This window comes from Cydia strobilella, chromosome 15, assembly GCF_947568885.1.
Source record: "Cydia strobilella chromosome 15, ilCydStro3.1, whole genome shotgun sequence".
NCBI lineage: Eukaryota > Metazoa > Arthropoda > Insecta > Lepidoptera > Tortricidae > Cydia > Cydia strobilella.
In genome coordinates, this window is record NC_086055.1 from 1,953,712 (window position 1) to 1,974,751 (window position 21,040).

General features: G+C 39.1%; 2 protein-coding genes across 13 annotated transcripts in view; one reads left to right on the plus strand and one right to left on the minus strand.

The window, feature by feature from the left end:
- LOC134747762 (uncharacterized) overlaps window positions 1-21,040 on the minus strand; it is a 93,117-nt gene that overhangs the window by 65,070 nt on the left and 7,007 nt on the right. The window lies entirely within an intron of this gene.
- On the plus strand, window positions 14,669-20,826 carry LOC134747717 (uncharacterized). 12 transcript variants are annotated; one of them, XM_063682339.1, is made up of 4 exons: window positions 14,669-15,817; window positions 16,306-16,425; window positions 19,883-19,953; window positions 20,392-20,826. In XM_063682339.1, the coding sequence occupies exons 1-4, from the start codon at window positions 15,779-15,781 to the stop codon at window positions 20,669-20,671; spliced, it is 510 nt and encodes a 169-aa protein (XP_063538409.1). In that variant the 5' UTR covers window positions 14,669-15,778; the 3' UTR covers window positions 20,672-20,826. The 12 variants fall into 12 exon arrangements, with proteins under 12 accessions (XP_063538409.1, XP_063538405.1, XP_063538398.1 ...); XM_063682341.1 differs by lacking the exon at window positions 14,669-15,817 and adding an exon at window positions 15,826-16,138 and having other exon boundaries at window positions 16,306-18,204; XM_063682335.1 differs by having other exon boundaries at window positions 14,830-15,817; window positions 18,038-20,826.

The window sequence follows — 21,040 nt, forward strand, 5'->3', positions numbered from 1 at the left end:
TATGTTTAGGAATTGCATAGATACTTTCTTCTTTTGTACTTGAGGAAACTATGGGGAGATGATGACTCGAAATTCAAAAACGTAGTAAGTTTAATAAAGGATTATACCAAATACAAGTAAACGATGGCTGCTTCCACACGAAGATGCTGTGGTGCACTGCTTTCCATTATTTTTTTGAGATCTTCGTCATATTTTTTACACGCTGGGAATTACTATGGCATGTAAACAGGGGTCCCTTTGTTTGACATAATTATTGAAAGTCATAATGTATAATGATTATCATATTATCATGAGTCATAATTCTGAAACCGTAAATTTTTCAGGGTTTTCCTTGGGTTATCCTATAGATAGGTTAGGTTAGGTTAGGTTTGTTTTATGGCAATCCTGAAAAGTTACGCGTTTCTGAGAAAAGCCAAATTATGACTACATTTTATATCTAGTCTCTTTATTTACTTACTACCTTTCTAGTTCGATCGAAATTGTGGGTAAATGAGTGCTTGTAAGGTGTTCGGAATGACATTGTTCGATCTGTTATTAGCTGAATAATATACAATGGATGGCGAAAAAGTTGCAACCGGAATAATAGGACAAGATAAACTACTGTTTCCTGTCAGATTTGGTATTAGAATTATGTAAATGTTATGAAATATACATTTTACAAAAACTTACATTTCAAGTAACATTTCACAGTACCATGGATGACACAGTTAATACAAAATCTAGAACTGTAGCCTTCCACGACTGCCTTAGCAGTGTCATACTGAAATATTCGCTAACGTCTGCGACTTACTTTCTATACATCTCGCTCGCACTAATATGCCAGTACGAGCGAGATGCATTGAAAGTAAAGTTACGCACACGCTAGCGAATATGTCAGTGTCAAACTGATGGTAGCTGTACAGAAAATAAATGAAAAGTAGGCGTTTCATGTTTTTTTTTTCCTATAGGGTTGGCAACTGTCAAAGGTTAGTGATGGCGCCATCATAGCTTGCCCCTTTTTCTATGAGATTTGGGCATTAAAAAACAAAAATTTGACAGCACAATTCTATTAGGGATTGACAGGGCAAGATATGCTGGCGCCATTTGCTAAATATTTTGACCGGCCAACCCCATTGGGCCAACTTTAACGTTTTAAGGTTTCGGTTAGTCTGCCCTTAAATGCCATGTCTGCAAATATATACCTAGTCTAATTCCCATGGCATTTGCCCGTAGTTGAAACGTGTAAAAATGCATTAGGTATACAAAATATGCTTTAATCCCTCTTAACACCACGGGATTAAAAAAGATTAAAAATCTCTACCACTGTTACGTAAACAAATGCGACCATGATCTGAGGTTACAGGTGTACCAATAGTTAGTTACTTAAACATTGTGCTGCATACATGCCACCGTTAGGCAAATATTTGACCAAACAGTTATGGCCAGCGTGTATAAACAATGACAAGCACGTGTACAGCTGTCGGTACCTAAACAAAGAAGACTGTGATTTTTATGCCGGCTATAGGCACACACCTCGTCGAGAGACCCCGAGACAGACCGAGTACGAGTGTGTGTATATTCTGCATCTTCTCAGACAACGCATTCTCGGACAATGTCTGACAATGGCACGCGCCGTAGCATGCGCTCAGACTCATCATCATCATAATTTAAGAGCATGGCTCTTGTCGGTGGAGTATGCGCCAGTTTTCTCAGTCCTCGGCTAGGTTCTTTAGGTCCCTGTAAGACACGATATTTGCTTTCGCTTTCAGTTGTTGTGTGTAGCTTGCTCGTGGTTTTCCGCTGCCTCTGCGCTCAGACTCAATGGCACACAATGGACGACCGCATAACAGGTGTCCACGGAAGACCAGCGTCAGCGTACTACTTCTGTTTTTCTTCTGTATGTATTTTATAGCTGTGTACTTATACTGAAATAAATGATATTCTATTCTATTATATTCTAAAAAGGAACAATGGATTTTGTTTAACAGATTACCGTTTTAGGCCTAAAAGTCATTTGAGAAGATGCAGACTATACGTAGTATAGTCGTTCGATTTGTAGCTGGCCCCGAACGGCTACTCCTTTGTCTAGTGAAACCGCACGTGCCACTACTTGCAAAAAAAGGGTCGTGTACTCGTGTAATTCTAACTGGCACCTGAGCGCCGGCTAATTCAACGCTCAGAAAACGCGCATATATGTGCACGCGTGTATGTGCGCTGTTACCTTCAGACTGCATCATCAAATTAGCTCCAAGTTGGCATATCAATTCTTATTAATGTGTAAAAAACGTGAAGGTTTAAATAAGATTGCATTGTTATGGGAATCACGGAAAATAGAACTCCAAATTTCAAGTTAATCAGATACCGATACCGAGACGTGTTTAAAATTTTTGTAACAAGATTTGAAGCACACATTATATAAATATAGGTACAAATGTACGGTGACGCTAAATAAAAGTGTGTAAAAACTCTGGCATTTGAAGTAACAGTCAAGAGACATACCGGTCAATTCGAACAACGTGATAATTACTAGATACGAGAACAATACGAGATCTAATAGATACGTTAAAGTTTAGTTCTCAACTAGTTATCTTTTGCAGCTCGATTCGAGAAACCAATTGTCATTTCAAGCTACAATTATTGTGACGTTTTGGGATATCCGTTAGATATCCATTGGATGTCTAAGTAATATCTTAAGCAAATCTTAAGGAGATCGTTCAAGAGGACATTCGGAATCGCGGAAATGTCAAATTTGTCATGACTTTCTTAAATATCTCGTTATCGTTTCTGTTTCATATCTAGTGGATATCTAGTTGATCATTGTTCGAATTGGCCCGATAGTATTATGTTGACCGTTCGATGTCATAAGGTATGTAGGTGTATAAATAACACTTAAATAAAAATGACCTTTGTTACTCAGGTTACTCTACAATACTCTACATCAATAACTCATATGACGCAATGTAATAATCTTGTATCGCAAATTGCACTTTTCACGAGTGAACTGTTACATACAAATAATTTGATTACGTTATGGCTTCGTTTAAATCATTATAGTTTACCAAGTTAACTTTGCTGGTCGGCAAATTATGCACTCGATTTGTATAATACAAAAATTCGTTCCATTGTTAGTTTGTAGTATTTTTAAGCGGTATTTGTAAGTTTGTAGTTAAATCAATTGGGAGTTATGTGAGTTAAGTAGGACGGAACTTTGCATAAACCTGTTAATTTTTACAAATTACCAGGCAAAACAATTATTAAGAAACAGTTGCTTTTTACTTACAAAACACTTTAATACTAAAATGCGAAAAGTGCAGCCACCTGCAATAATATGTTACAAAACGAAAGCCGCAAAAATGTCTGACACGATCTTATTTGTAGCCATAATATGAGTGTCACCTATTTTGATAGTTTTGTACGGCCCCGTAAATTATGAGGTAAGGAGGTTACTAGCTTTTCAATACTAATGTTCCGACGTTAAAATTACAAAACAACAAATAAACCGAACAAGTGCGAGTCGGACTCGCCCACCGAGGGTTTCGTGCTTTTTAGTATTTGTTGTTATAGCGGCATCAGAAATACATCTGTAAAAAATTTCAACTCTCTAGCTATCACGGTTCATGAGATACAGCCTGGCGACAAACAGACGGACAGTGTAGTCTCAGTAATAGGGTCCCGTTTTCACCCTTTGGGTACGGAACCCTAAAAAGGTTGTTTATAGAAAACAATTGACTGTCAAATATTTGAATAACTAACTTTTCTGTTGGCTCTTTACATTGTTCAGTGTATCCTACGCATTCGATCACCTACCTAACAGAAAATTATTAGAGGGGTCCACTGATTACCACGGCCAGCCATATCGGCCTGTCAGTTGTTCGGGTCAAATGTTTGTTCTAACTGACAGGCTGATATCGTCCAGCGGACTGATAATCAGTGGGCCCCTTAAGGATTGAAAACACACCCATAGGCTGATATATAATAATGATGTGTGCTTGAAAATTAAAACAGGTTACACAGCACAGTGGTGCATTACTAAAACAATCAAAAATAAAACCCGTGCGCTTCCAAACAAAGGTTTTATTACCTGTCTAATCAGCTAAGATTAATGATTCCCGACCCTAAACCATTATTACACGTGTAATTATACGTATTACGAGATGTGTGGAAGTCTGCGAAGGTCGACCTGACCAATCGTGTAAGTGATTAATACTTAGGATCGGTTGCAACTTGCACCAAACTGTTTGTCATTCGCTTCGCTTCTTGTATGGAAAGTTTGATATATGGATGGTATAGAAAGGATGCCAATCTCTTGTGGCAGAATTGTTGCAAAAGTGACCGCTTTCAGCTTTAAATAATAGTTCCTAATGTCTCCGATGGCGCTAATAGGTAGGCCCTGAGACCAAAGAGTATTGTAATATATAGGAGACTATATGACATGAACCATAGAGGTATAATAATGTAGAGATGAAATGGGGGAGGGACAGCAAATAACCCGACCAAATTACGTAGGTTGTTTCTGGTATGTTGTCAGGAATGTTAAAACGTGTTTTTAATTTTGTCGCATTGCGTATGTTTTGTCCCTCACGGTCGCACGGGCCCACATCTATATAAAATACTAGGTGTATGGTCTAGGTACTTCAGTATATGGTGGCGCCGCCTATTTACTGTTTTTTACGGTCACTTTTTGATACATGAAGATTCATTTCCTTACCTCTACCTTCCATAGTTTCATAGTAGATCACCGTGACGTTGTCCGTCAAGAGCGGATTCAGGTTGGCTATTTAAAATTTAATTCATAATAGTGTTGATAGTGTTGTTTGTGTTGAGCCGAATGTATTGAAACAAAGGAATGGTAACTTGAAATAAGCCGTAATTTATTTTATTATGAAAACGCATGGTATCGAAGTAAAACTTGATAAACTTGAGTTATATTTTTATAATTTTAAAAGTAAAAGTATATTAGAAAAAAAACTGATAACTGACTGATGTTTTTAATTTATTAAAATAATTTTAAACAAATAATATTAATTTATTAAATCACATTTACAATCGGGTCTATCGCTAATTTATTTTGTTACCTTTATTTACCGACGTTTCGACACAGGTTTTACTGGTCGTGGTCGCAGCTAACTAAAACAATATTAATTTATTCTTGTTACTTTGAAAAAAACAAACATAAATAAACATATAGCAAATACCTATATACACATTCATTCAAAAAAATTATAGTGTTAATCTATGTATGGTGTTGGTGATAAGTTGATAACTCCTTGTAGAAATCACATACACCCAAAATCTTATGACCGTTTAAGCACTCATACCTATTCAAGTATCTGCTTTATTTTTATGAAACGACTAGCTTTTGCCCGCGACTTCGTCTGCGTAGTTAGTAATTTGGGTAGCTAATTTTTTTATCCAATCTGCTTTTTATCGATTTTCCATACAAACTTCCATCCCCCTTTTCACCCCCTTAAAGGATGATTTCTGGGATAAAAACTACCCTATGTCCTTTCTTTATTCATACCAAATTTCAACTAAATCGGTTCAGCGGTTTAAGCGTGAAGAGGTAACAGACAGACACACTTTCGCATTTATAATATTAGTATGGATTATGACGATTTCAAATTATTGCTACCTTTTTACAAACCATCTGTTTCACTCCCCTCCCCCATTTTTCCCCATCCCACAGGTGCATCCTCGTCCTTGATATTTGCAACCCCTATTTCCCCCTTCGATGCGCTCGCGCACCTGCCACAACGGCAAAATTACAGGTTAACAAAGTTCATTCATGTTACGTTTGGTATTTAGACTAATTCATCTGAGCATAATGAGACCTACCTAGCCTGTTTAATTTTTCTGATACACCTTTTGATGAAGGGCGATATTATGATAAACGATCATTTTAGGGTTCCGTACCCAAAGGGTAAAAACGGGACCCTATTACTAAGACTCCGCTGTCTGTATGTCTGTCCGTCTGTCACCAGGCTGTATCTCATGAACCATGATAGCTAGACAGTTGAAATTTTCGCAGATGATGTATAATTATGTTGCCGCTATAACAACACATACTAAAAATAGAATAAAATAAATATTTAAGTGGGGCTCCCATACAACAAGCGTGATTTTTTTGTCGTTTTGTTGCGTAATGGTACGGAACCCTTCGTGCGCGAGGCCGACTCGCACTTGGCCGGTTTATGTTTTTTTTTTTTCGTAATAACGACAGCAACAGTCTAACATGGAATAAACTGTCGCCAGCGGTATTTCCGGACCGATACGACCATCAAACCTTCAAGAAAAGAGCGTACTCCCACCTTAAAGGCTGGGAACACACTTACAACCCCTCTGTTGTTGCGGGTGTCCATGGGCGACGGTAATCGCTTACCATCAGGCGATTCGTCTGCTCGTTTGTCTCCTATATCATTAAAAAAACATGACCATTGGTACAGTCGCCATCAGATGAAGGGTACACGGAAAGAACATGTCTATTCCCTTTTTGGAAAATGAGATTTTCATCTCAAAATGTATTAAACTATTAGTTATATCTTTTGCTATCACTGTATAATATATCAATCAATCAATCAATCAATCAATCAATATATTTTATTTCAGACTAATGTTCATAGTGTTAGTGTACATTCCCTTAAGCCTATGTTAGTTAAAACTGTACTAACTTATAATAACTTATAAACTAAGCCTCTGGATCCCATATGTACATTGTCCCAATGTTTCCAGAAGGTGCAAGCAGGGGCCTCTAACACTGGGCGCACGAGGCTGTTGGAACTGTCTCGCACGCGACGCATCAGGGAGGCGGGAGGAGGAGGGAGATTATTTAATATATGTAACACGACTTTTTTTTAGTTAAAAAAGACCTGGTCACGGAATTACCATACATTAAATTTTGACATGGTTCCAAATTTTAAAACCGCGATTACTCAAAATGTTACTTAAGTGACTAGACATGTTATTTCCGTGTACCATTCAAATATATTGAATCGGCCATCAAGGTACTGAAAAATATACGTACGCTATACATTTACTATTCGTTCTGAATAGGTATGAGTATCACTCTCGTTAAGTCTCGTATAAGAAAACAATGATACGAATACATGTTGTATTTCTGTAAGTCCGTGTTTCCGCATGAGTACAATTTGGGGCTCTTCAAGGCAAGAGTTAATAGGTATCTCATAGGTAAGCGTGCTCCACCGTAGACCACATCATCACTTACCATCAGGTGGGATCGTGGTCAAACTCCTGCCTATTAATCATCAAAAAAACAAAAAACAACAACTTAGTCGTAGGAACAGTCAGCTGCACAGATAATTGACCTACTTGAATATAAATTTGTACATCCTAAAGATGTAATTCGACCACGTAGCTCACACCCAGTGGCCTACTGTACAATTACCTACAGTTTTCTATCTGCTTATCTCAAGGTGGTCTATTATGTTATTAGCAAGGTGCTATTACGATAATCACGCGTTCGATATTATTTCGCGTACTTTCGTTCAATGCCTAGGGTCGCCCACAAATTCGGTACCTATTGAAGTTGTACCTAAGTAGAAATCACAAGATTCAAAACTTCGCTATTCGAATGTGAGGCCAATAGGGTATTTGACTAGTAGTCAAATCAGTTTCTTTTTCGAACTGCCAAAACGATTTTGCTGCTATGGAATTTATATGAAACACTAGCATGTGACGTCACAAGTCACAATCAAATTACCTACTCTTTATAGTTTTATACGGGTTTTAAAATATAAATTGTGTGTAAAAATAACTGCTGTCTACGTTACTCCATCAGTCTTCTGGTGCTTTATTTCATGCATGGTGTTAAATAATTTATTTTAAATACAGTCAAATACCCTATTGGAACGTATAAATGATAACGCATGGGCAAATGAGAACAAACTGACATCATTTAGATATAATTTTGATGTCAAATGTTAGTTTAAATTGGCCTCCAAATCATTTATAGTGGAGTAGTGGAATGGAAGTGGAGGGAAAATCTCTAATCAAACGATCGTATATACCTAAAGCAATATTACATTTATCAATAATTTAATTTAATAAAGAAATAATTCAACATATTGTAATAAATGTAATGTTTAACAGTGAATGTTAATAATTACTACTAGAACTAGAAGTACAACTACACAATTTATTTTTTGTGCTGATATCATCATTGGTATTTTTGGGACGAAGCATGTTGCTGATTTGCATTTGTAGCCAACTGACGAAGCCTGCGTTGCGGTTTTTTTTACAAATTCTGTATTTTATTTTTAATGTAGTGTGCAAATTAAATAAATATATATTTGCACAATTTAGTACATATAAAACAACAAAAAGGATCAATTTGAATTCACTCATAACCTACTTCAAAACTAGATCCATATCTAAATTAATTATACCTATTATTATCTATATGCCAGCCCTATCAGCTCCAATACGAGACGCATAGTAATTAGTGATACTTTTATGATGGATAGTTGTTAGTTGCGTGCCGTGCCTGACATTACCGATAACTGGTACCATGAAATTGTGCCTCCAGGCATAGGGATGCCACAATGCTATGCATTCTCACGGCAAAGACAATGCAGCAATAGATTCTTCTAAGGGTTAACCTAGTGTCAAATTGTACTGGTAACCATGGTAACTCCAGGTTTCACCGGTTAACCCCGGGTTAGTGGAATAGTGCAAGTTACGCTTAATAAATACCTAAGAATTAAGAAATAATTTAACAATAAACTTAACTATAAATAAAACTAAACCTAAACTTTTTTTTTTTATTATTATTCAGAGCCCACTGTGTCCCACTGCTGGGCAAAGGCCTCCCCCCTCTTTTTCCACTCGTCTCTGTTTAATGCTATATCCGGAGAGCCTGTCAAGAAGGAGTCCAAGTTATCCCGCCATCGCCGACGAGGTCTGCCGGACCTAAACTAGCCTACAAAAACCCTACTAAAACTATTCGAACAACCCACCCCGCATCGTTCTCGATGCAAAGGTGCCCATCACGCTAGCTTCGTTTCAGCGTTAAACCGCGATGGACAACCTACAGTCTATAAAAAGTTGAAAACTAGAATATCATCACTAAGCTAATAAATGTTCTAGTGCTTGCATGCATGCAGCATGCTAATGGCTAATAGATGACTATGCTGGGCCACATTGTCACCTATGACAATTACTTAACCGATAAGAGGGGGCTAACACACAATTTTAGTCTTTATATTTAATTTCACAGATATAAATATATTGTTGCGAACGCAACCTTTTATGTGTATAATGCAGTAGCAAAACGCTCGCTTACTATGCGGAGGCTTATTTAAATGCACCAATAGGAGCGCTCCACATAACCTGTATCGCGGCCAATTAGAGGCACCTAAAAGACTACCTTTTTACCATTCAAAATTAGCTAAATCACTTTCTCATCAGCCTCCATACTATTACCACCACTTCTACACTTTTAACCGTTTACGTCAACTGTACCTTGTAAAGTAACCAGCACCTATTGATTATAAGTTTACTTCAAATCGAAGGTTTTTTCATTTGTCGTCGAGACCTGCACGGCGGCTACATATATCATAGATGATATAAATATACATAGATGACGCATCTACTTCGCGTGTCCGAACCCCGAGAAATCCTCGGGGTTGACTGTCGCTCTTGACAAACCACGCGCGTGAGTTGTTGCAGCCGAACGTTCGTGAATACTTAAAAAATGCCTCGTTGCGTGATAATTAACTGCAACAGCCTAAAAATTGCCAGCACCTAAAGGCAAAAACATATTTCCTATCACAGGTAAGTAATTTTTAAATTATATTATGGGTAAATTTTGTATGAAAAAGTCGGCACGCTTGGTTTCAATACAAATCGTGATGACGCAAAGTCATCTAGCGTATATATTAAATCAGTGTTTAATTTTGACACGTTTTAATGTGGTATCTGTGTAGTCTGTGCCTTACTAACTTTATTCTCAATGGCAACTTGAATATAGATCTACTGACATTTTTATATTTCCTCGTAATAGGGAAGTGAATCGGATCTATTAATTTCGTTGTTGATAGAAACTATAATCTGTCCGTCCGCCCACGGTTGGGATTAGTGGGACTTAATCGTTAACTATGTTTTCTTATGTACGTATAGTATTCTTATGTATGTATAGTTAATTCGTATGATTGTACTTGAACTACAGTGAATTGCACAAGTGTATACATAGCCCTTATAATAGATACTATACCTACATACATAATATTGTGATCATTTGCTACAAAACGACCCTTCAACAATTTCTAATAAAAACTTAACTGAAATATTTGTTATTTTTAAACTCCAAACGTACTACTACAGATAGTATTGCAGTGCGACATTACTGCCGACTGCATTACTGCCACAAATGTCAAAAATCCATGCAGCAAACATCGATATCGTTTGCGGCATTACTGAATGCTGGTGTAGTATTAATGAATATGAATCCGAACGGTACAGTCGAAGTACTTAACCAAAGATAGATATAACTCCGTAATAGATGATACAGTCTAAGGAAAAAACGTGCCTCGAAAATCACGAAAATTTGATTCTCGATCAGATGGCGCCACTCTCGTGAAGAGGGCGTTGACGGTTTCGTTTGCTGTTTAACAATTTTAACGCATATCAGTGAAAGAACATGGGTCAAAATCTTATAAAATTAATTAATGTAAATAAAAAAAATCATATATCTATATTTAAATACATTTTATCGTATTTTATAAATCTTCACTTTTAGTTTTAAAGTGTGTCGATAGATGGCAGTGATATTACTGTGGTTACAAAATTTACTATGACAGTACCGCTATATCCTATTATATCCTTTTTGACGTAATTCGCTGACTTAAGAGCTATGGTGGGACATAAATTTGAGTATGATTTGTGTACCCATATTTTTACACTTGACTGTACATTAAATCTAAAACAAACAATGTATTTAACCATTTAACCAGTTAAACCGGTAACCCAGTGTCAAGTTGTACTGGTAACTATGGTAACTTCAGGTTTAACCGGTTAACCCCGGGTTAGTGGGATGGTGCATGTGGCGCTTAATCGTACACACAATAAATTGACAGTAATAAATTGACAGTAATTTAGAGTCAAACCAAGCTAAGTTGGCAGCGGTTTTGATAGCCCAGCCAGTGATAGTGTTATTAAAACGTCATAATTGCATAGAAGTTTGACGTTTAAAATAACACTTGCACGGTCTAAGCTATCAAAATTGCTGCCAACTTAAGCTAAGGTCTAACTAATAAATTGACTTCCGGTTCGAACGCCATCTTGATAGTAGCCTCGTGAGTCGTGATTAATTCCTTTGTTTGTTGCTCATTAAAAGTGTTTAAAGTGTAATATCGATAGCTTTATTATACAGTAATATAATTTGGTAGTGTGCAGTGAATGGAGAATTAATCTCAAAGCGTGTTTAACCACCATTTTGGAGTCAACGGCCGGTAGTCCACGTGCTTCTCGTAAAATCCAGCTATCGGTTTTACGAGAAAATAACTACCGAACAACGTCGTGCTCTAAGAGCATTTGGTATTTCTACCTCTAACCGTGTCTGGCTAGAGCCCTAGAGGCCCATAATTTTATTTACCGTACACTGGCTGAAGAAAATCAAGAAATATTAATTCGATCCCACGTGGATCCCACTTTGACGTTGGCGAAATCATCGACAGTATCGATGGAGCCATACTACTTAAAGATTGATTGATTGATTGAACTAATAAATTAATTTCATGAACTTGTGTCTATGACTGTACCTACCCATAATAAAAACTAACTTCGTAGGCAGGCTTATAATAGTTATAATAAGCAGATTAGCGCACGTGGTAAATTAATTTCCTTGAAGCAATTTAAGTACGCACTTACCCAAAATTAGATTTTTGTTTTAAGTACCATATACTGACATATTATTATGTTAATTTATTAATTTCCGCTACCCAAAAGGAACAACTCGCAAACGCGAAGCGGCGTGGCGCGGCGGGCCCACGGCATTCGCGTTCGCAACAAGATCGCCCACGTAGGACACTTCTATAGGTATCAAAGGATTGATTCACCCCGCGCTTATCGCTTCGCTTCGCGTTGGCATGTTGTTCGCCTACGTAGGCTGCATAAGAGGAATTTCGGTCCGCGGAGGCTCCGGATGTGAAATTAACTCCCTGTTGAGGTTTTCTCGAGGGACTTCAGTATCGAGTTCTTCAAAAAGGTGTATAGGTACAGGCTGCAAACTCGGAGTAGATTTGACGCATTTGAGATGTGGTGTTGGTGTTGGTGCAGAAAATAACGACCTCAATGTGGTCGCGACCTTCGCGACTCTCAGTCATGAGGAATCGAGGAAGAAGAAGTTTGGCAACGCGCATGTAGCACCCCAGGAGTTGCAGACGTCCATTGGCTATGCTGATTGCTTACCATCAAGCGGGCCGTGTGCTTATTTGCCACCGACATGGTTTAAAAAAAAAATAGCTGAATAAAAGCTAACCCAGGAAATTGTTGTTATGTTAGTTAGACCTGACAGTTGTTTTGTCCCATTAGGGTATTCTGAAAGTTGTAATCCTGTCTCGAAAGATGGCAGTAAAAGTAAATGAAAAAAAGTAACTTAATTAAACAGCGGATGCCTTAAACAGGCATCGAACCACGATTAACAGGTACAGGATTTTTTTATAACTAATCGATTAAGAAACATACTGTCCAAGTGTCCACCCACGCATGGATTAGAGGTACTACCAACTAACATACTTATTAACATGTTTGAATAACTCCTATATACCCATCGTTGCAAAAACAACCAAATTGCATTGCAATTAAGTCTCAATTTCCAATGATAGTCAATGTATGATACGAGTGTGCGAAAGTTAGGTTAACGCGTTAAGTAATGCTATTTGTTTATGTTATCATGATGCTAAATTGACCGTTTCATACATAAGGAAGTCACTCGCAATTGTATAATTTAATGCTTTATAGTCGTTTTTGGTGTAACCGCAATTACGTGAACTCAAGATCTGTATCACAACTACCTAGAGTTGGACCAGCTCTGCATGTCATTTGCAATGACAATAGTGTTGTTGAGACATGTTGAATTTGGCTTTGGACAGAGAAGCATGACGGTTTGGTGTTGGAGGGCACGATGACCAAGATCCACTTCGGGTCGTCGCGTCACAGCAGTAAGTAAGTTTTTCCCCAAGATATTTAGGTACATATAGGTAATTATGTTAGGTTCGTTGTTGAAAACTTCGCAGTAATAATTGGACCCGGGTATGTCCTTAAACTACGTCCAAAAGAGAGGTATGGGCACTGTGAATGTCATCTCGCTTTGTGTGGTAGGGCACAGGACAGCGGATGTCATTCCAGATCTAGAGCAGAGCCCAATTGGGAGGTACCTCCACCTTACAGAAAACCGCAGCCAAATAACACTAGACCCTACTAATAGTGTTGTGTTCCTGCCGGTGAGTAAGGTTGCCAGAGCTCGAGGGAGAGGAGTGTTAGGGTCGGCAACGCGCATGTAACTCCTCTGGCTACGGAGACTGCTTAACATCAGGCGGGCCGTATGCTTGTTTGCCACCGACGTAGTATATAAAAAAAGAAAAATAAGCTCTCTATTGCAAAGTCAAAGCACTAAACACCCGAAACAAACGTCTCAATAAAACGATTATACCATATCGGCATTGGTCAACGGCCCGCCCTTAGATGGCAACAATTGCATTAACGCCTACGAATACGAACCTTAGTCAAGTATTTGGGTTTTTTTTTTTTTTTTTCTTTTTTTTTTTTTTTTAATTCATAATAGGATTTTACAATCTCTTTATGACGTCAAACAATTGTATTTACTTAAAAATTAAATAACATTATCTATGTTACACTATGCACATACTTATTAACTCCAAGGGTTAACGTCTTCTAAATAGTCTGATAATTTATAATATCCATTTTTGCACAACTTTCGTTTAATGACCGATTTAAACGTAATAATGCATTTCGTTTTATTGTTCTGAATAATTGATGTTTGGGATGCCGACATCTGTTTGTTTTAAAAACACTCATTAGAGTCATTACACTCATTCTCATTACTCACCCTCATCACTCATGAATGAGTCACTGACAGTGTCAAAACTGACATATACGCTAAAGGGGCCTGTCACTTAGAACAAAAATTTAACAGTTCCGAACAACTGACAGGCCGATATCGTCCGGCGGACTGATAGTCAGTGGGCTCCTTATGCGAGTACGAAATGCATAGAAAGTAACTTACGTTCTCGACAGAGTTTATGCCAGTACCAAACTGGCGGTAGCCACACTTATGACAGTTTTCTTTGTGACGCTTTCAACCAAAAGGTACCACATTGTCGGTTGTCGATAAGGTTGATTTCAAATTGAATGAAGGAAATAGCAACTTACTGACAAGCGACAATAAGTAACCTTTTGGTTGAAAATGGCCCATTTAAATATCTGTATAAATGTTATGACGTTGTTGTGTTGTTTGTTAGTTACGCTTCGGGTGGGGAATGAGATCCTTGCCGAGGTTTTCAAAAAAGGAGTGTACAGGTTTTTAAAGGGTCGGCAACGCGCATTGTTAAGACCTATCTTAACAAGTAGCAGATAAGTAGGTATTAGCATACCTAAGTACCTACTTACCTAATCTAGACAGATTAAGTCTCTCAATCGTCCTATGATATGTAAAGGTGACATCTACCGAAACTATTGTGTACTAGTTTAAGTGCTCAATAAGCTGTTAGCTATGTCAATGTATGTAATAGTTCCTAACCCATCCGTAGTGTCATAGTGTGGCGCTGTACTTTACTATATAAGCTTCTACATGTATGTAGATAAGACCACTTTTTCTAACCAGCCTTCTGTAAAACATTAAATTAAGATATCAGATTCTCTGCTTTCATTTGGTCGCCATTACCTCCAACGCTGAACATAATGGTGACCCCTAGTTTAAATCGCGGTTAATCTCAGTACTTTAAAGCGAATCGCTAGTAAATTTAGTAAAATTTGCGAGCCGGTACGTCGAGGAATCGCCGCGTATCCTGATTTAGGCCGGGAGAGCAACGTTACCACGTAGGCAGCAACCGCGTGGGGCTCCGCCGACCTGAAGAAGCTGAAGAGGTGACTAGGAGGCGACCACACCACTCGATCGAGCGGCCTGAGCCAACGCGACAGGCGCCGACCGAGCCACCAAAGCGGGACCACGTGCGTGGCACCGCAGCCGCAGCAGGGAACGGCTACCGCAAGTACCAAAGGGACCACGTGGGTGGTACCACACCAGAGGCAGAAGGAGCGCCCAAGCGAGGGCAATCACCAAGCTACGCCACGCGCACGAGCATCAATCGAGAAGGCAAGTGAGCTGGCATTCCCTAACCTATCTACCAAATCTCCCTACCAAATTTAATTGTAATCGATTTATTTCCTACAAATTGTAAATTGTAATCGTTCTTAATCATGTTAGAAACTTCCAAAAACACTCTAGAAGAGTTAGAAATTAGGCAGTTAAAAAATAGACGAGGTGTCTGTAAGCGAAAATTAACTGTATTTAATAAATTTATAGAAAGAATCGACTCAAGTGCATTGACGGCCGAAATAATTGTAGACATAAGCTTAAGACTAGAACAATTACCAAAGTTATACAATGATTTCTCTGAGATACAGGACCGGATCGAGACACTGTGCAGCGACGAAGGGGACATCGAAGCCCACGAGGCCGAGCGTATGTCATTTGAGGACACATTTTACCGACTTAGCGCTAAGGGCAAGCTGCTGGCGAAGGTAGATACCGATTCAACACCAAATGACCATAGTCCGCAAGCCCCGCCGCAGCAACCCCTCGGTGAGTCGATAAAATATCCCGAAATTAGCCTCCCTAGCTTCGACGGAGACCTAACACAGTGGCTGCAATTTCGAGACACATTTGATGCCCTAGTCAACCAAGCTAGCTTAGCACCGATCGTAAAATATAAGTACCTACGCAGTTGTTTACAAGACGGCGCACTTGAGGTAATTAGTTCGCTCGATTTCTCCGAGGACGCGTACATGCTCGCGTGGCAGATGCTTTGTGAACGTTATAATAATCCTAAACGTTTAGTCACCAACCACATGCGAGCCTTGTTCGACGTGGAACCGGTACCGTCAACTCCTTCGGGTCTAAGAGGTCTGTGCGATAATATTTCCAAACATTTGAGATCTTTGCGCTCATTAAATGTACCTACCGAAAATTGGGATCTCGCAATTATTCACATGTTAGTTAAAAAGTTAGACAGTCGATTGCAATCAAAGTGGGAAAACAGTGTTGATTTGAGAAAATTGCCTTCGTTGCAGGATTTCAAAACCTTCCTAAAGAACCGAGCTGACCGGCTGGAAGCGACCAGCCCAGCAGTACCATCGGACGCACCCAGCACTTCCAAGAAGGCCATGGTAACCACGTCCGAACCTATCAAGGTAACCTCCAAACAGTTTAAATGTAACCAGTGTCCGTATTGTTCGAGTACGCATTATATTAATCAGTGTCCAAAGTTTAGTGCATTAAACGTTATCGCGCGCATCCGAGCCGTGAATAAATTACGATTATGCTTTAATTGTTTGTCCGGAACGCATGTCTTAACAAACTGCAGGGCCAGTACATGTCGAGTATGTAAGGGCAAGCATCATACGTTACTACACAAACCAAATACCAACACTCATGTAGGTAGTAACCCCGTACCAACGCGATTACCAATATCAACGTTAATCGACGAACAACCGAGTTCTAGTCAAATCGAGACTACCTTGTCGAATAACACTTTAATCGAAAAACAAATAAACAATGCGCGAAATAGGTCAGTTTTCCTTACAACAGCCCAAGTGCTCGTTAGGGATAAGCATAACAATGTGCATAAAATGAAGGCATTTTTAGACAATGGCTCGCAAGAAAATTTCATTACCGAAAACGCGGCCAAAAAGTTACAATTAAACAAGGAACAACTTGCCTTAAATGTCATAGGTTTCAATGAAAAAGTGTCTAGCCTTTTAGAATCGTGTGACGTAACATTGCATTCCTTAGACGGAACCTTTACAACGAATTTGTCCTGTTTTATTACGCCTATAATTTGTACTACCAACATTTTAATACCAAACGTGCAACGTTGGCACATTCCGTCGCGTTATAAATTAGCTGATGACGAGTTTAACTTAGCTCAAGATGTAGATTTGCTTATCGGTGGGGAGATATTCTTTGATTTACTTCTTACCGGTAAATACAAGCTCGGGCCCGGATTACCGGTTCTGAGACGCTCGCGATTAGGATGGATAGTCACGGGTTCCGTACAAAAAAAAACCGAGTCTGCCATTCAATGTAAAGTTACAGTAGAAACTCAATTAAAAAAGTTTTGGGAAATAGAGGAGGGTTCCGCACCAAATTTACCCTATGATGAAAAACAATGTGAGGATATATTTCTGAAAACTCACACTCACAACTCTGAGGGTAATTTCGAAATAGAACTTCCATTAAAGCAGCCACCTACCAAGTTAGGTCAATCTAGGCACATAGCATATCGGAGGTTCAAAACATTAGAATCCAAGTTCGAGCGGAACCCCGAATTTAAAGATAAATATGTGAATTTCATGCGCGAGTTCGAACAAGCTGGCCATATGATTCAATTACAAGATAATTATGATGGCCCATGTAATTTTCTACCCCACCAAGCTGTTTTTCGCGACTCCCCCTCAACCCCTATTCGAATTGTTTTCGACTGCTCATGCAGAACTGATAACGGCATTTCTTTGAATGATATCCAATACAAAGGCTCAATAATACAGGACGAACTCATAAATATACTTCTACGATTCCGAAAATACCAATATGTTATTAACGCTGACATACAAAAAATGTACAGATGTATTTATGTTAAACCAAATCAACAATACCTACAATGCATATTTTGGCGGGAAAATACTCACCAACGACTCCAAATTTATATGCTGACCACATTAAGTTTCGGCTTAAAGTCAGCACCACATATTGCAACCAGATGTTTGTTACAATTGTCAAACGAAAACCAACACACATTTCCAGCAGCTGCAGAGGCCATAGCGAACCAGTTCTACATGGACGATTTTATCGCCGGCGGCGACGACGAGAATCAGGTAGCTGAAACAGCATCACAGGTGAACGAGATCCTGCGGGGAGCCAACTTCACGCTGCGGAAATGGAAGTCCAATTCCGAAGTCATCATAAAACGGGTGAGCGAAACACACACACACCAAAACACACACACAACCGAATTTGGAGATAAAACACATAAGGTCCTGGGTTTAGCGTGGTCTAGTGACTCAGATGAGCTTATGTATACCATTAAAGAAAACCAAATTTCACACCCAATCACCAAAAGAAAGGTACTAGGGGTAATTTCGTCCATTTTCGACCCCCTAGGCTTGACGGGACCAGTAATTGTAGTAGCCAAAATATTTATTCAAAAATTATTTAAGGCTCAATTAGATTGGGATACCGAATTAACACAAGACTTGATCCAAGAATGGAACACATTCTATCGAGACTTGTTTTTATTAAACCAATTGAAAATTTCGAGATGTACAGTCATACCCAATTATGTAACGATACAAATTCATGGGTTCTGTGACAGTAGTATTAAAGCCTATGGCGCTGCCATCTATATACGATCAAGCGATAGAGTAGGAAACGTACAAGTTCACCTACTTTACTCAAAATCAAAAATAAGTCCAATACAACCCCAAACTATTCCAAATTTGGAACTTTGTTCCAGTTTACTGCTCGCGACACATGTCGACAAAATAAAACGAGCATTAAAATGTGACGTTTCCGGAATCAACCTGTGGTCAGATTCAAAAATAACATTATGTTGGATAAAAAATAGTAACCCTAAATTAACTTGTTTTGTTAGTAACAGAGTCACAAAAGTATTATCACTTACAAACAAGCACGAGTGGTCATGGGTCCGCTCGGAGGATAACCCCGCCGACCTTTTGTCCCGAGGGGTAGCACCAGGCAAGCTGGAAACCAACCAGTTATGGTGGTCTGGGCCGGCGTGGTTGACCCAAAGTCCGGACACATGGCCGACCCACGATTCTGAGTCACTAAATCATGCACCCGAGGCCGAGAGCGACGTAAACATAACTCTCACCTTGGCTATTAGCACAGAATCTAACGACACGATACAATATCTTTTCCACAGGTGGTCAAGCGATAAAACACTTATTCATGTATTAGCATACATACTTCGATTTATATATAATACAAAAAATAAAACTCGAACAATTAATCCAAATAATAAATTATCAGGACCATTGTCCGTAGAAGAATTAAAAAAATCGGATCACGCATTAATTAGACATGCACAAATGGAATCATTCCCACACGAATATAAATTATTGCAAAACAATAAACCGGTTCTTAACAAATCAAAAATATTATCTTTACACCCATTCATGAAGGACGGACTCGTTCGCGTAGGCGGACGAATCGGTCTTTCGCATTATGCATATGAAAAAAAACATCCTTTAATATTAAGTCACGAGCACGCGCTTACCAAACTACTGATGGCAAACGCACATATACGTACTCTGCACGCTGGCCCTCAGTTATTACTTTCAACTATTCGCGAGCGCATCTGGCCAACAAAAGGTAGGATGTTAGCCTCGAAAATTGTAAATAAATGCGTTCCGTGTTTTAGAGCAAATCCAAAGACTACTAACCCTATAATGGGAAACTTACCCCCCTCAAGGGTAAATCCTTCCCCCCCCTTTGCTATCACGGGTATCGATTATGGAGGACCTTATAACATTAGAGATAGGACAGGGCGTGGTTACAAGGTCTCTAAGTGCTATATAGCAGTGTTTATTTGTTTTGCAACAAAGGCAATTCATCTCGAATTAATTACAGGGCTCGAGTCAGCCAATTTCCTGGCGGCGCTGCGACGATTCATCGCCAGGAGAGGTAAACCGAAGGAGTTGGTGAGTGACAATTCAACAACCTTTCATGGGGCTAGTAACGAGCTAAAAGATTTACAAAAATACCTACAGGACAGCTCGAGCGAGCTAGTATCTCATTGCGCAGACGAGGGCATAAAATGGAGTTTTATTCCTGTCTATACACCTCATATGGGGTCCCTATGGGAATCTAGTATAAAACTTACCAAATATCATTTAAAAAGAGTGTTAGGGTTATCTTTGTTAACTTACGAACAATTTGTATCAATCCTATATCAGGTAGAATCTATGGTAAATTCTAGGCCACTATGTCCCTTACCTAGTTCAAATCCTGACTATCCTGTCCTTACGCCAGCTCACTTTTTAATTGGAAAAGCACCAAATTCACTTCCGGACGAAGATTATAACCATGTACCAAAGAACCGATTAACTCACTATCAACTTTTGCAACAAATCACGCAGGACTTCTGGCGGCGCTGGTCACGTGACTACATCGGAACGCTGCAGGAACGCACGAAGTGGAGGAGCGCGCGCGGCCCAAGCCTCGCAGTCGACACCGTCGTCCTGGTACGAGACGAGCGTCTGCCGCCCTGCCGGTGGAGGCTGGGCAAGATCGTCGCGACGCAGCCGGGCCGGGATGGCGTCACCAGGGTGGCCGTCATCCGAACCGCCAGAGGGGACATCCAACGCGCGTTCAATAACATTTGTCCATTACCTACTTCGGGTGAAGTCATATAAGTAGTAAATACCTACCAACAGTACCAACCTAATGTAAAGTTCAAATAATTATAACTAAGTGTCTAATAAGTATAATTAAGTACCTAAATTACCTTACTTACCTAGTACCTATGTACATAATTAGAATACCTACTCCCTATTTAAAATAAAAATCATTTCCTATTGTTGTTTCATTTATAAGAATGGGCACAGATCTAATTAAAATTTAAGTAATTACCTAACTATAACTCGTAACAAAGAACTCTGCCCATCCTTACTGATAGGTAAAATGTATAAAGCCTATTCTTTGAAATACCTAATGTTACTCATAAAACATTAACTATTTCAAGGGGTGGCAAAATGTTAAGACCTATCTTAACAAGTAGCAGATAAG

What these genes read in the sequence shown, in the direction of transcription:
- LOC134747717 (XM_063682328.1), top strand. Translation starts at nt 15,779, where the DNA reads ATGACCATAGTCCGCAAGCCCCGCCGCAGCAACCCCTCG. An exon ending in CCCGCCGCAGCAACCCCTCG is followed by an intron (nt 15,818 to 16,305) that starts GTGAGTCGATAA and finishes CCTTCGTTGCAG; the next exon opens with GATTTCAAAACCTTCCTAAA.